Source organism: Oncorhynchus mykiss, chromosome 25 (assembly GCF_057628025.1).
Source record: "Oncorhynchus mykiss isolate SJ-2025 chromosome 25, ASM5762802v1, whole genome shotgun sequence".
Taxonomy (NCBI): domain Eukaryota; kingdom Metazoa; phylum Chordata; class Actinopteri; order Salmoniformes; family Salmonidae; genus Oncorhynchus; species Oncorhynchus mykiss.
In genome coordinates, this window is record NC_143046.1 from 58,943,669 (window position 1) to 58,959,454 (window position 15,786).

Sequence of the window (15,786 nt, forward strand, 5' to 3'; positions counted from 1 at the left end):
TGTGTGTGTGTGTGTGTGTGTGTGTGTGTGTGTGTGTGTGTGTGTGTGTGCGTGTGTGTGCGTGTGTGTGTGTGTGCGTGTGTGTATGTGTGTGTGTGTGTGTGTGTGTGTATGTGCGTGTGTGTTGCTTCATAATCCCCGCTGCTCCATAAGGTGTTTTTTTATCTGTTTTTAAATCAAATTTTACTGCTGGCATGAGTTACTTGATGTGGAATAGAGTTCCATGGAGTCATGGCTCGATGCAGTACTGTGTGCCTCCCATAGTCTGTTCTGGACTTTGGGACTGGGAAGAGACCTCTTGTGGCATGTTTTGTGGGGTATACATGGGTGTCCGAGCTGTGTGCCAGTAGTTTAGACAGACAGTTCGGTGCATTCAACCTCTCATAAACAAAAGTAGCGATGAAGTCAATCTTTCCTCCACTTTGAGTCAGGAGAGATTGACATGCATATCATTAATATTAGCTCTCTGTGTACATCTAAGGGCCAGCCGTGCTTCCCTGTTCTGAGCCAAAGTCATTTTTTGTGGCGCCTGACCACACGACTGAACAGTAGTCAAGGTGCCACAAAACTAGGGCCTGTAGGACCTGCCTTGTTGATAGTGTTGTTAAGAAGGCAGAGCATCGCTTTATTATAGACAGACTTCTCCCCATCTTAGTTACAACTGCATCAATATGTTTACAATTTAGGGTTACTCCAAGCAGTTTAGTCATCTCAACTTGCTAAATTTTCACTTATTTTATTACAAGATTTAGTTGAGGTTTAGGGTTTAGTTAGTGTTTTGTTCCAAATACAATGCTTTTAGTTTTAGAGATATTTAGGGCCAATTTATTCCTTCCCACTCACTCTGAAACTAACTGCAGCTCTTTGTTGTGTGTTGGTTGAGGTCGGGGGATTGTGGAGGCCAGGTCATCTGATGCAGCACTCCATCACTCTCCTTCTTGTTAAAATAGCCCTTACACAGCCTGGAGGTGTGTTGGGTCATTGTCCTGTTGAAAAACAAGTGATAGTCCCACTAAGTCCAAACCAGATGGGATGGCGTAACGCTGCAGAATGCTGTGTTAGCCATTCTGGTTAAGTGTGCTTTGAATTCTAAATAAATCACAGACAGTGTCAGCAGCAAAGCACCCCCACACCATAACACCTCCTCTTCCATCCTTTCCAGTGGGAAATACACATGTGGAGATCATCCGTACACCCACGCAGCGTCTCACAAAGACACAGTGGTTGGAACCAAAAATCTACAATTTGGACTCCAGACCAAACAACAAGTTTCCACGGGTCTAATTTCCATTGCTCGTGTTTCTTAGCCCAAGCAAGTCTCTTCTTCTTATTGATGTCCTTTAGTAGTTGTTTCTTTGCAGCAATTCAACCATGAAGGCCTGATTCACACAGTCTCCTCTGAACAGTTGATGTTGAGACGTGTCTGTTACTTGAACTCTGTGAAGCATTTATTTGGGCTACAATTTCCGATTCTTGTAACTCTATTGAACTTATCCTCTGCAGCATAGATAACTCTGGGTCTTCCTTTCCTGTGGCGGTCCTCATGAGAGCCAGTTTCATCATAGCTATCATGACACAAGGCGAGATCCAGATGCAGACACAGGAGGCAGATGGTTGGAGTCTTACAATATTTATTAATCCAACAGGGGAAGGCAAGAGAATGGTTGTGGACAGGCAAAAGTGTCAAAAGAGGTTAAGAGTCCAAAAGGTACCAAAGGGCAGGCAGAATCAAAGTCAGGCCAGGCAGGATGATCAGGCAGGCGGGAAAGAAGTCCAGAGTCAGGCAGGAGTCCAAACCTAGAAGACTAGCAAAAAGAGAATAGCAAAAGGTGTACGGGAAAAACACGCTGGTTGACTTGACTAACATACAAGACGAACTGGCACAGAGAGACAGGAAACACAGGGATAAATACACTGGCACAGAGAGACAGGAACCACAGGGATAAATACACTGGGGAAAACAAGAGACACCTGGAAGGGGTGGAGACAATAACGAGGACAGGTGAAACTGATCAGGGTGTGACAATAGCGCTTGATGGTTTTTGCGACTGCACTTGAAGAAACTTTCAAAGTTCTTGACGTTTTCCATATTGACTGACCTTCATGTCTTAAAGTAATGATGGACTGTAATTTCTCTTTGTTTATTTGAGCTGTTCTTGCCATAATATGGACTTGGTCTTTTACCAAATAGGGATATCTTCTGTATACCCCCACTACCTTGTCACAACACAACTGATTGGCTCAAACGCATTAAGAAGGAAAGTAATTCCACAAATTTTAAGAAGGCACACCTGTTAATTGACATGCATTCCAGGTGAATACCTTATGAAGCTGGTTGAGAGAATGCCAAGAGTGTGCAAAGCTGTCATCAATGCAAAGGGGGGCTTTTTGAAGAATCTTAAATATAAAATACATTTTCATTACTTTTTTCTTTTTTGGTTACTACATGATTTCATATGTGTTATTTCATAGTTTTGATGTTTTCACTATTATTCTACAACGTAGAAAATATTTTAAAAAATTAAGAAAAACCCTTGAATTAGTAGGTGTTCTAAAACTTTTGACCAGTAGCGTATATACTGTACATATACATACACACATATACATATACATATAAATACATAGAAGATAGAAGGCCAGCATCCCGGAGTCGCCTCTTCGCTGTTGACGTTGAGACTGATGTTTTGCGGGTACTATTTAATGAAGCTGCCAGTTGATTTGTGAGGCGTCTGTTTCTCAAACTAGACATTATTCTGTACTTGTCCTCTTGCTCAGTTGTGCACCAGGGCCTCAGAAACTCTTTCTATTCTGGTTAGAGCCAGTTTGCGGGTTTGCAGGTTTTCTAATGATCAATTAGCCTTTTAAAATGATAAACTTGGATTAGCTAACACAATTTGCCATTGAAACACAGGAGTGATGGTTGCTGATAATGTGCCTCTGTACGCCTATGTAGCTATTCCATAAAAAAATCTGCCACCTCCAGCTACAATAGTCATTTACAACATTAACAATGTCTACACTGTATTTCTGATCAATTTGATGTTATTTTAATGGACAAAACATTTGCTTTTCTTTCAAAAACAAGGACATTTCTAACTGACCCCACATTTTTGAACGGTAGTGTACATGTAGGTTTGGTTAGGTGAATGATTGAAGTACTACGTACATGTAGGTAGGGGGTGAATAACAGAAAGTCTGGGTAGCAATTTCATCAACTGTTCAGCAGTCTTATGGCTTTGGCGTAGAAGCTGTTAAGGAGCCTTTTGGTACAGACTTGGTGCTCCGGTATCACTTGCCATGCGGTAGCAGAGAGAACAGACTGTGACCTGGGTGGCTGGAGTCTTTGACAATTTTTAGGGCCTTCCTCTGACACCGCCTGGTATAGAGATCCTGGATGACAGGGAGCTCGGCCCCAGTGATATACTGGGCTGTACGCATTACTCTCTGCAGCGCCTCGCAGTCAGATGCCAAGCAGTAGCCATACCAAGCTGTGATGCAGCGAGTCAAGATGCTCTCAATGGTGCAGCTGTAGAACTTTTTTAGGATCTGAGGGCTCATGACAAATCTTTTCAGGCTCCTGAGGGGGAAGAGGCATTGTCGTGCCCTATTCATGACTGTTGGTGTGTTTGGACCATGATAGGTCCTTAGTGATGTGGACACTACAGCCCCGTCAATGTGAATGGGGGCGATCCCTGTCCCTCCGTTTCCTGTAGTCCACAATCAGATCCTTTGTCTTGCTGACATTGAGGGAGAGGTTGTTGTCCTGGCACCACACTGCCAGGTCTCGGACCTCCTCCATATAGGCTGTCTCATTGTCGTTGGTGATCAGGCCTAAATCCATTGTCACGGTGAGTGAATGAGGACCCAAAAGCGAATTAACTTAACAGAGCTTCTTTAATAACCAAACATAGGTAGGTTCAGACAGACCGGCAGATTCCGACAGGACAGGACAAGGTTACAGCAAACATGACGATAGTCTGGTTCAGACATGAAACACAACAAACAAGAATCCGACAAGGACAGGAACAAAAACAGAGAGAGATATAGGGACCTAATCAGAGGGAAAAAGGGAACAGGTGGGAAACGGGGTGAATGGGTAGTTAGGAGGAGACAAGGAACAGCTGGGGGAAAGCGGGGGAGAAAAGGTAACCTAATACGACCAGCAGAGGGAGACAGGGTGAAAGGAAAGGACAGAAAGACACAACATGACAATACATGACAGTACCCCCCCACTCACCGAGCGCCTCCTGGCGCACTCGAGGAGGAAACCTGGCGGCAACGGAGGAAATCCTCGATCAGCGCACGGTCCAGCACGTCCCGAGAGGGAACCCAACTCCTCTCCTCAGGACCGTACCCCTCCCAATCTACGAGGTACTGGTGACCACGGCCCGAGGACGCATGTCCAAAATCCTGCGGACCCTGTAGATGGGTGCGCCCTCGACAAGGATGGGGGGGGGGGGGGAAGACGAGCGGGGGCGCGAAGAACGGGCTTGATACAGGAGACATGGAAGACCGGGTGGACGCGACGAAGGTATCGCGGAAGAAGAAGTCGAACTGCGACAGGATTAATGACCCGAGAAATACGGAACGGACCAATGAACCGCGGGGTCAACTTGCGAGAAGCCGTCTTAAGGGGAAGGTTCTGAGTGGAGAGCCAAACTCTCTGACCGCGACAATATCTAGGACTCTTAGTTCTACGCTTATTAGCAGCCCTCACAGTCTGCGTCCTATAACGGCAAAGTGCAGACCTGACCCTCTTCCAGGTGCGCTCGCAACGTTGGACAAAAGCCTGAGCGGAGGGGACGCTGGACTCGGTGAACTGAGATGAGAACAGCGGAGGCTGGTACCCGAGGCTACTCTGAAAAGGAGATAGCCCGGTCGCAGACGAAGGAAGCGAGTTGTGGGCGTATTCTGCCCAGGGGAGCTGTTCTGACCAAGACGCAGGGTTGCGAAAAGAAAGACTGCGTAAGATGCGACCAATAGTCTGATTGGCCCGTTCTGCTTGACCGTTAGACTGGGGGTGAAAGCCGGAAGAGAGACTGACGGAAGCCCCAATCAAACGGCAAAACTCCCTCCAAAATTGAGACGTGAATTGCGGACCTCTGTCCGAAACGACGTCTGACGGAAGGCCATGAATTCTGAAAACATTCTCGATGATGATTTGTGCCGTCTCTTTAGCAGAAGGAAGCTTAGCAAGGGGAATGAAATGAGCCGCCTTAGAGAACCTATCGACAACCGTAAGAATAACAGTCTTCCCCGCTGACGAAGGCAGTCCGGTGACAAAATCTAAGGCGATGTGAGACCACGGTCGAGAGGGAATGGGAAGCGGCCTGAGACGGCCGGCAGGAGGAGAGTTACCGGACTTAGTCTGCGCGCAGACCGAACAAGCAGCCACGAAACGACGCGTGTCATGCTCCCGGGTGGGCCACCAAAAACGCTGGCGAATGGAAGCAAGCGTACCCCGAACGCCAGGGTGGCCGGCTAACTTGGCAGAGTGAGCCCACTGAAGAACGGCCAGACGAGTAGGAACGGGAACGAAAATAAGGTTCCTAGGACAAGTGCGCGGCGACGGAGTGTGAGTGAGCGCTTGCTTTACCTGCCTCTCAGGTAAAGCCACTTTGTTTACATACTCATCTCATTTGTACATACTGTACCCGATACCATCTACTGTATCTTGCCTATGCTGCTCTGTACCATCACTCATTCATATATCCTTATGTACATATTCTTTATCCCCTTACACTGTGTACAAGACAGTAGTTTTGGAATTGTTAGTTAGATTACTTGTTATTACTGCATTGTCGGAACTAGAAGCACAAGCATTTCGCTACACTCGCATTAACATCTGCTAACCATGTGTATGTGACAAATAAAATTTGATTTGATTTGATTTGATTTGATTTGAATTCCCCAGACAGTCAACCCGACAACACGCCCCTCAGGGAGAATCCCCTCGGGGTCAGTGGAGGCTACTGAAGAACTGAAGAGACGAGATAAAGCATCAGGCTTGGTGTTCTTAGAGCCCGGACGATAAGAAATCACGAACTCGAAACGAGCGAAAAACAGCGCCCAACGCGCCTGACGCGCATTAAGTCGTTTGGCAGAACGGATGTACTCAAGGTTCCTATGGTCAGTCCAAACGACAAAAGGAACGGTCGCGCCCTCCAACCACTGTCGCCATTCGCCTAGGGCTAACCGGATGGCGAGCAGTTCGCGGTTTCCCACATCATAGTTACGTTCTGACGGCGACAGGCGATGAGAAAAATACGCGCATGGGTGGACCTTGTCGTCAGAGAGGGAGCGCTGAGAAAGAATGGCTCCCACGCCCACCTCTGACGCGTCAACCTCGACAACGAACTGTCTAGAGACGTCAGGTGTAACAAGGATAGGAGCGGATGTAAAACGATTCTTGAGGAGATCAAAAGCTCCCTGGGCGGAAACGGACCACTTAAAGCACGTCTTGACAGAAGTAAGGGCTGTGAGAGGAGCTGCCACCTGACCGAAATTACGGATGAAACGACGATAGAAGTTCGCGAAGCCGAGAAAGCGCTGCAGCTCGATGCGTGACTTAGGGGCGGGCCAATCAATGACAGCTTGGACCTTAGCGGGATCCATCTTAATGCCTTCAGCGGAAATAACAGAACCGAGAAATGTGACGGAGGAGGCATGAAAAGTGCACTTCTCAGCCTTCACAAAAAGACAATTCTCTAAAAGGCGCTGGAGGACACGTCGAACGTGCTGAACATGAATCTGGAGTGACGGTGAAAAAATCAGGATATCGTCAAGGTAAACGAAAACAAAGATGTTCAGCATGTCTCTCAGGACATCATTGACTAATGCCTGAAAGACAGCTGGAGCGTTAGCGAGGCCGAAAGGAAGAACCCGGTATTCAAAGTGCCCTAACGGAGTGTTAAACGCCGTCTTCCACTCGTCCCCCTCCCTGATGCGCACGAGATGGTAAGCGTTACGAAGGTCCAACTTAGTGAAAAACCTGGCTCCCTGCAGGATCTCGAAGGCTGAAGACATAAGAGGAAGCGGATAACGATTCTTCACTGTTATGTCATTCAGCCCTCGATAATCTATGCAGGGGCGCAGAGACCCGTCCTTCTTCTTGACAAAAAAAACCCCCGCTCCGGCGGGAGAGGAGGAGGGGACTATGGTACCGGCGTCAAGAGCTACAGACAAATAATCCTTGAGAGCCTTACGTTCGGGAGCCGACAGAGAGTATAGTCTACCCCGGGGGGGAGTGGTTCCCGGAAGGAGATCAATACTACAATCATACGACCGGTGTGGAGGAAGAGAGGTGGCCCTGGACCGACTGAACACCGTGCGCAGATCGTGATATTCCTCCGGCACCCCTGTCAAATCACCAGGCTCCTCCTGTGAAGAAGAGACAGAGGAAACAGGAGGGATAGCAGACATTAAACATTTCACATGACAAGAGACGTTCCAGGAGAGGATAGAATTACTAGACCAATTAATGGAAGGATTATGACAAACTAGCCAGGGATGGCCCAAAACAACAGGTGTATATGGTGAACGAAAAATTAAAAAATAAATGGTTTCGCTATGATTACCAGAAACAGTGAGGGTTAAAGGTAGCGTCTCACGCTGAATCCTGGGGAGAGGACTACCATCCAGGGCGAACAAGGCCGTGGACTCCCTTAACTGTCTGAGAGGAATGTCATGTTCCCGAGCCCAGGTCTCGTCCATAAAACAGCCCTCCGCCCCAGAGTCTATTAAGGCACTGCAGGAAGCTGACGAACCGGTCCAGCGTAGATGGACCGACAAGGTAGTGCAGGATCTTGAAGGAGAGACAGGAGTAGTAGCGCTCACCAGTAGCCCTCCGCTTACTGATGAGCTCTGGCTTTTACTGGACATGAAGTGACAAAATGACCAGCAGAACCGCAATAGAGACAGAGGCGGTTGGTGATTCTCCGTTCCCTCTCCTTAGTCGAGATGCGGATACCTCCCAGCTGCATAGGCTCAGCTCCCGAGCCGGCAGAGGAAGATGGTAGTGACAGGGAGAGGGGGGCAACGGAGAGCGCGAGCTCCTTTCCACGAGCTCGGTGACGAAGATCAACCCGTCGCTCAATGCGAATAGCGAGTTCAATCAAGGAATCCACGCTGGAAGGAACCTCCCGGGAGAGAATCTCATCCTTTACCTCTGCGCGGAGACCCTCCAGAAGACGAGCGAGCAAGGCCGGCTCGTTCCAGCCACTGGAGGCAGCAAGAGTGCGAAACTCAATAGAGTAGTCAGTTATGGATCGATTGCCTTGACATAGGGAAGTCAGGGCCCTGGAAGCCTCCTCCCCAAAAACAGATCGATCAAAAACCCGTATCATCTCCTCCTTAAAGTCCTGATACTGGTTAGTACACTCAGCCCTTGCCTCCCAGATTGCCGTGCCCCACTCACGAGCCCGTCCAGTAAGGAGAGATATGACGTAGGCGACACGAGCAGTGCTCCTGGCGTAAGTGTTGGGCTGGAGAGAAAACACAATATCACACTGGGTGAGGAACGAGCGGCATTCAGTGGGCTCCCCAGAGTAACACGGCGGGTTATTGATTCTGGGCTCTGGAGATTCGAAAGCCCTGGAAGTGGCCGGTGGATCGAGGCGGAGATGGTGAACCTGTTCTGTGAGGTTGGAGACTTGGGTGGCCAGGGTTTCAACGGCATGTCGAGCAGCAGACAATTCCTGCTCGTGTCTGCCTAGCATCGCTCCCTGGATCTCGACGGCTGAGTGGAGAGGATCCGAAGTCGCTGGGTCCATTCTTGGTCGGATTCTTCTGTCACGGTGAGTGAATGAGGACCCAAAAGCGAATTAACTTAACAGAGCTTCTTTAATAACCAAACATAGGTAGGTTCAGACAGACCGGCAGATTCCGACAGGACAGGACAAGGTTACAGCAAACATGACGATAGTCTGGTTCAGGCATGAAACACAACAAACAAGAATCCGACAAGGACAGGAACAAAAACAGAGAGAGATATAGGGACCTAATCAGAGGGAAAAAGGGAACAGGTGGGAAACGGGGTGAATGGGTAGTTAGGAGGAGACAAGGAACAGCTGGGGGAAAGCGGGGGAGAAAAGGTAACCTAATACGACCAGCAGAGGGAGACAGGGTGAAAGGAAAGGACAGAAAGACACAACATGACAATACATGACATCCATTGTCTTGTCAGCAAACTTAACGACGTGGTGTTAGAATCGTGTGCAGCCAGTAGTACAGTAGTTGTTTACAAACATTGGAGTAAACCAAGCTTATATTTTGGGTTCTGATGGGGTAGTACATTTGAACTGAGCTCATGAGGCATTTATAAGTTACGTTCTTCAATAATCAATGGGTACATTTCATTCATGTATAAGTCCAAAAATGAATGTAGCAACTACTGATATAAAATATTGTATGTCACCATCCAAATGTATGACCTTATTAAAGTTTAAAGGTCAACCTGTACCTGCGAACTGCAACAATATACTCAATGGCCAAATACCCTTGTCTTGTAACTTTTTGATGAACGCATGTTATTGACATCTCTATTGGATCAATAACATTAACAGTGAGCAATAGAACAAATGACTAAATGCATGTCGTTCAGTCAGAACAGAGAAAGGAGAAGCTAATCAGATGAAAACATATGGGTGCAGGTCTGGGCATCAGCAACACAGATAGACAACAAAAAAATCCAGGCCCCAGCCCCTATGGATCGCTAGCTAAGTACTAGATGAACTCGTTATGTAATTCAACGTCCCGATGTGACATCTGGCATTTGCTGTTGAAGCTTCTGCAAGGGAAAATCAAATCAATCCTCCATTGACTCTGTCAGCGTGCAATGGAAAGCTAATTAAAGCCCTGAGGCTTGGCTGGTCTTTTTATACAGCAGGAGCTCAACTACTATTGTGTACTATTACTTAGCATGGGGTATGGGGGGGGTTTGTGTTGTGTAGAATAACTTCAGAACCACACAATTCCACTTCTCGACAAGGTTATGTGATTTCTCTGCTAATCTTCATGGCTATGCAGTGCGGTATGCCTTTAGTCCCACAGATAGAAGGGGAGTTGAATATTCATTTTCAGTGGATAAAACCAGTTCAGGAATATTGCACTGCAAATCAAAGTGAGCATACAATTCAGTTTGCATGGTGTGTTGTTTTTGATAGACAATACTCATCAGGACATAACCAATACTTTGAAATGCAAAGCAAAATAGAGATCACACCAACCGACTCACACCAAATTTTACGTACTCACTATATGACCTATCCCTACAGTACTCAGTCGTTGGATTGGATAGATTGAGTATATTTTGCACTATGGTGTTCTCTTTCGGCAGACAAACCATCAAGGGGTTAGAACACACACACACTCCAAAAAACAACAACTCCCCATGCAGCTGACTAGGAAACTGGACATGACTCATTGAACCAGTGTGTCTGGCATTATAGATTTATGCATTACATTAATCCGATATGAGGGATTACATACCTTTTCCTCAAAATGTCAATATCTGAAGCTTCTACTTAGGAGGGTTCCTATTCTAACTAAAGGGCCGAAATGGGAGCATTGTGGGAATGTAAAACAATACACAAATATACCCTCTCTTCCAGCGAGCGGGGTATTAATGGGGGTTAGCGGGCACTAGCTAGGTTGGCACTGTTGGTTGGTGTGAGAGCAGGCCGTTGCAAGCAGGATTCAACAATTGCCTGGCAAGATGTGCCATGGGGCATTGTCCCTCCCGTTGGTTGCAGATCAATCCTCACATCCTGTGAACCCTGTGTGCAACAGCAGCACAGTAGAACACAGAACAGTCACTCTGTGTGACTGACTGAGGGATATATGTGCTTTTGCAAAGGAAACCAACTTCTCCATGGGGTAACTATACCAAGCATGTGATTTTGGCGAGTGGGAAACATGTTTTGCATCAAGAGGCAAAGATTGTACCCATACCATTGATATGTAAGTGCTTGTTAATCTTTGCATTGAAATGATGTATTGAATTCTGTAAAAACAACATGTAGGGGAGAGTAGGTGTAAAGGGGTAAGTTGATCAACACTCTAGGAAACCATTCGACTCAATATTTAGGAAGAAGTTACAATTTCATGGAGTCTGTGATGGAAGAAACCACATGGAAAGAGTGGTAAGGAAGTTAGGTTCAGAAAACAGATTTTCACCAAATCAGATGAATGTATTGTTTTAGAGGTCTCATGATACTTGTATCTATACCAAAGAAGATCATTTTAAGATGATTCTATACATCAGTTGGGGTCTCTATAAGCTTCAATATGAGGTCCTAAACCTTGCATGAAATTGCGTCATTGTAGCCTTGTGGGCTAATATAGTCAAAATGTTTGCCTTGGGGTAAGTTGAGCCAATGGCAAGTTGAACAAATTGAAGTGTTGTCTTCCCAGGCGTAATGCAAGGAATTATTGCTGGGATATGAGCTAACAACCGGGCCTACGCTAAAAGTGTTAGATAGACATGATTTTAAAAAGTTAGTGGTAACGTTTCATTCAGGACAGAAATTTGAAGGCGGCTTAAATTACCCTGCCCGCGGCTCAACTTACCCCATACCTGGGGGAAGAGACCACTTTTTTTTGGAAAAGCAATGTTTTTGATTTTTGACAGGGATACACAACATCCTGAAATATATGTAGATATCTTTGTTAGAAAGAATACCACGTTTCCCTTGACGAGGAATGCTAAATGTTAAAATGGCTCAACTTACCCCACTCTCCCCTACTGCTCTTACTGTCTGCATCATGATGCTGATTTGTAATGCAGTTGTCTCACCAACATAAAAGTTAAAGAGAGGAAAACAAGGAATGCCTTTCTGAAATGACAACAACTAAGTGAAATTCTTAGGCGAAATTCTTCACTGCGTTTCGACTACAAAAGTCTTCTTCAATGCTGCCTGAACAAGACTTTTGTAGTCAAAACATGTTGCAGTTGTGTGTCCTGATGTAAACTATAGATCGATCTGTTCCTACTATATGTATCATTAGTTCACTAAACTGTTCTGCATCCTACTGGCCCCCTACTTGTTTTCTTTCATGGATTATCTTCCATTGAGGTGGCTTCCTTCCACCGCGCTTGTCTCGATTATTAAGTCCATTCATTGCATGATAATCATAAACATTGCATGTTTTAAACTAGAGCTACAATCAAACTGTTAAAAGAAAATAGATGGGATATCCCTCTGGTCTCTTTCTCTCCAGTGTGAGGACATGTGGCAGTAGAGACCAGTGAGCCTTGAGGAGAGACTATGGGGGACTGGAACCTGCTGGGCAGCATCTTGGAGGAAGTACATGTCCACTCCACCATCGTAGGAAAGATCTGGCTCACCATCCTCTTTATCTTCCGCATGCTGGTGCTGGGAGTGGCGGCCGAGGACGTGTGGGACGATGAACAGAGCGAGTTCATCTGCAACACGGACCAGCCGGGCTGCAAGACCGTCTGTTACGACCAGGCCTTCCCCATCTCCCTCATCCGCTTCTGGGTCCTGCAGATCATCTTCGTGTCCTCGCCCTCCCTCGTCTACATGGGCCACGCGCTCTACCGCCTGCGCGCCCTGGAGAAGGAGAGGCACCGGAGGAGGGTCCAGCTGAAGGCAGAGCTGGGGGAGACGGAGGCGCTGGTGGAGGAGCACAAGCGCATTGAGAAGGAGTTGAAGAGGCTGGAGGAGCAGAGGAAGGTGAAGAAGGCTCCACTGAGAGGGTCCCTGCTGCGGACGTACGTCATTCATATCCTAACACGCTCCGTGGTGGAGGTGGGCTTCATCATGGGCCAGTATATCCTGTATGGCATTGGACTGGAACCTCTTTATAAATGCGAGAGGATGCCTTGCCCCAACAGCGTGGACTGTTACGTGTCCAGGCCCACGGAGAAAACAGTGTTCATGGTGTTCATGATCGTCATTGCCGGGGTGTCTCTCTTCCTGAACCTCCTGGAGATATCCCACCTGGGCATCAAGAAAATCAAACAGACTCTGAAGGGAGACAAGTACCCAGCAGACAACGACAGTTTGATTTATAAGCCGAAGAAGAAAGCGATGATACAGCAACTGTGTGTGATGAGGAAACTGTCTTCTCACAACGGGCCGCTGACTCAGACCATCTTCAAAGTCATTCCTGAGGAGGATCTGAACCCAATGGACCCACCTCCCCACTACATACCTAACCACGAGGTGCCCAGGCACAACAGCGTGGCTCCAGGCCAGTACCTGGCCAACTGCACTGGCCTCCAGCCCCATCAGCACTACCACCAGCAGCAGCAGCAGCTCCAGCAACGTCAGCCCAGCCAAGGGATGATCCAGACCCTGCACCTCCAGGGAGCCCCAGAGAACCACACCACCACCATGGTTGACCAGCACCCTCCAGCCTACGGAGGAGTTTTCTTGAATGGAGACAGTGGGCCCAGGAACCTGCAGGGTCAGCCGAACCATAAGGACCCCAATTTACACCCTCAAGACCACTACCAGCCCAGCCACATGGAAGTAGTACATGTGCCTATTGCAACACACAGACCCAGCATCATGACAACACACAGACCAAGCTTGGCTCCAAGGGACATAGACCTGGAGGAAGATAGGAGGAAATCAATGGGCAGCGACTTCCTCTTGCCTAACCCAGGAAGGAAGCAAAGCTTCATGACACGTATGCCCTCTGAGAGCATGTCCACCATCAGTGACTGCAGCAGCAACTCTCTACGGACATCTGACTCTGAACTGGGCGACATGGGGGACATGCCCATGATGCCACCCCCTGGAAGGAGAATGTCAATGGCAAGTAGAGCCAAGAGACAGGCAGCCTCTGACCTAGTGGTTTAGAGAGCCATAAACACTCTGTAATGTGAGCTTATTACAACAGAGCATGATAACAACATAGCATGAGAACATGACGCAAAGCATAAGACAGGAAGGTAGTGGGACACAAAGAGAGAGAGAGAGAGAGAGAGAGAGAGAGAGAGAGAGAGAGAGAGAGAGAGAGATGTCTAGATTTGACTGTTAAAGCTGCAATAGATTTGTAATGTTGTAAATGTAATGTTGAAATCTTCCAGGAAGTAAGTCATGATGACAAGTGTCAATGTGTTATCTAGCCTCTCTCAATCCTAAATGTTCTCTCTCTTTCAGAGTGTATTCTTGGACATCTCCTCTATCATGAAAAAGTGAAGAGGGAAGAGAGCAAAAATAGGACCCAGGAGTTGCCTACGAGTGAAGCAACACACAGAAGATATCAATAACACTGCACTCATCAAAAAACAGCCACCATCCCATGCCAGGCCGTGCGTGGGCGTATGTAGTGCCATGTGTGGGCATAAGCCATACGCAGTGCTGTTCCCCAATGTGTTTTCAATTCAAAGCACCTAAAAATGCTCAGTATCTCGAAATGAGTTACTTTTTATGTGGTTGATTGTGAGAACTTCAAATTATTGTGGTAAAATAATGTTGGTGAGCATGCAAAAGCATGGAAAATGTAATGATGTCCCTTGAAAAACTTTTATATGCTTATATAGAGCATTCACTTTTATAAAAGTATTATTTTGCTTTAACTTTTTTAAACCCTAACAAAGTCAACGCTGGGCCAATTGTGCGCTGCCCTATGGGACTCCCAATCACGGCAGGTTGTGAAACAGCCTGGAATCAAACCAGGGTCTGTAGTGATGCCTCTAGTACTGAAATGCAGTGCCTTAGACCGCTGCGCCCCCGTTTTATTCTCAAATTGATTAAATACATTATTTTCCTTATCAATCTACACACAATACCCCATAATGACAAAGCGAAAAAAGGTTTTTAGAAATCTTTGCAAATGGATAAAATAAACAACAACATAAGTATTCAGACCTTTCGCTATGAGACTCGAAATTGAGCTCAGGTGCATCCTGTTTCCATTGATCATCCTTGAGATGTTTCTACAACTAGATTGACGTCCACCTGTGTTAAATTCAATTGATTGGACAGGATTTGGAAAGGCACACACCTGTCTATATAAGTTCCCACAGTTGACAGAGCATGTCAGAGCAATGAGGTTGAAGGAATTGTCCGTAGAGCTCCGAGACAGGATTGTGTCGAGGGCACAGATCTGGGGAAGGGTACCAAACATTTCTGCAGCATTGAAAGTTCCCAAGAACACAGTGGCCTCCATCATTCTCAAATGGAAGAAGTTAGAACCACCAAGACTCTTCTTAGAGCTGGCCGCCCGGCCAAACTGAGTAATCGGGGTAGAAGGGCCTTGGTCAGGGAGGTGGCCAAGAGCCCGATGGTCACTCTGACAGAGCTCCAAAGTTTGGAGATGGGACAACCTTCCAGAAGGACAAACATCTCTGCAGCACTCCACCAATCAGGCCTTTGTGGTAGTGGCCAGACGGAAGCCACTCCTCAGTAAAAGGCCCGCTTGGAGTTTTCCAAAAGGCACCTAAAGGACTCTCAGACCATGAGAAACAAGATTCTCTGATCTGATGAAACCAAGATTGAACTCTTTGGCCTGAATGCCAATCGTTACGTCTGGAGGAAACCTGGCACCATCCCTATGGTAAAGCATGGGGGTGACAGCATCATGCTGTGGGGATGTTTTTCAGCGGCAGGGACTGGGAGACTAGTCAGGATTGAGGAATAGATGAAGGGAGCAAAGTACAGAGAGATCCATGATGAAAACCTGCTCCAGAGTACTCAGGACCTCATTCTGGGGGCGAAGGTTCACCTTTCAACAGGACAACGGCCCTAAGTACACAGCCAAGACAACGCAGGAGTGGCTTTGGGACAGGTCTCTTCATGTCCTTGAGTGGCC

At 47.0% G+C, this 15,786-nt stretch overlaps 2 protein-coding genes across 2 annotated transcripts in view; both read left to right on the forward strand.

Moving 5' to 3' along the window:
* Positions 1–15,786, forward strand: part of ltk (leukocyte receptor tyrosine kinase) — a 172,063-nt gene that overhangs the window by 127,263 nt on the left and 29,014 nt on the right. The window lies entirely within an intron of this gene.
* Positions 10,814–13,829, forward strand: LOC110504318 (gap junction alpha-10 protein-like). Its single transcript, XM_021583101.3, has one exon. The coding sequence runs from the start codon at positions 12,267–12,269 to the stop codon at positions 13,827–13,829; it is 1,563 nt and encodes a 520-aa protein (XP_021438776.3). The 5' UTR covers positions 10,814–12,266.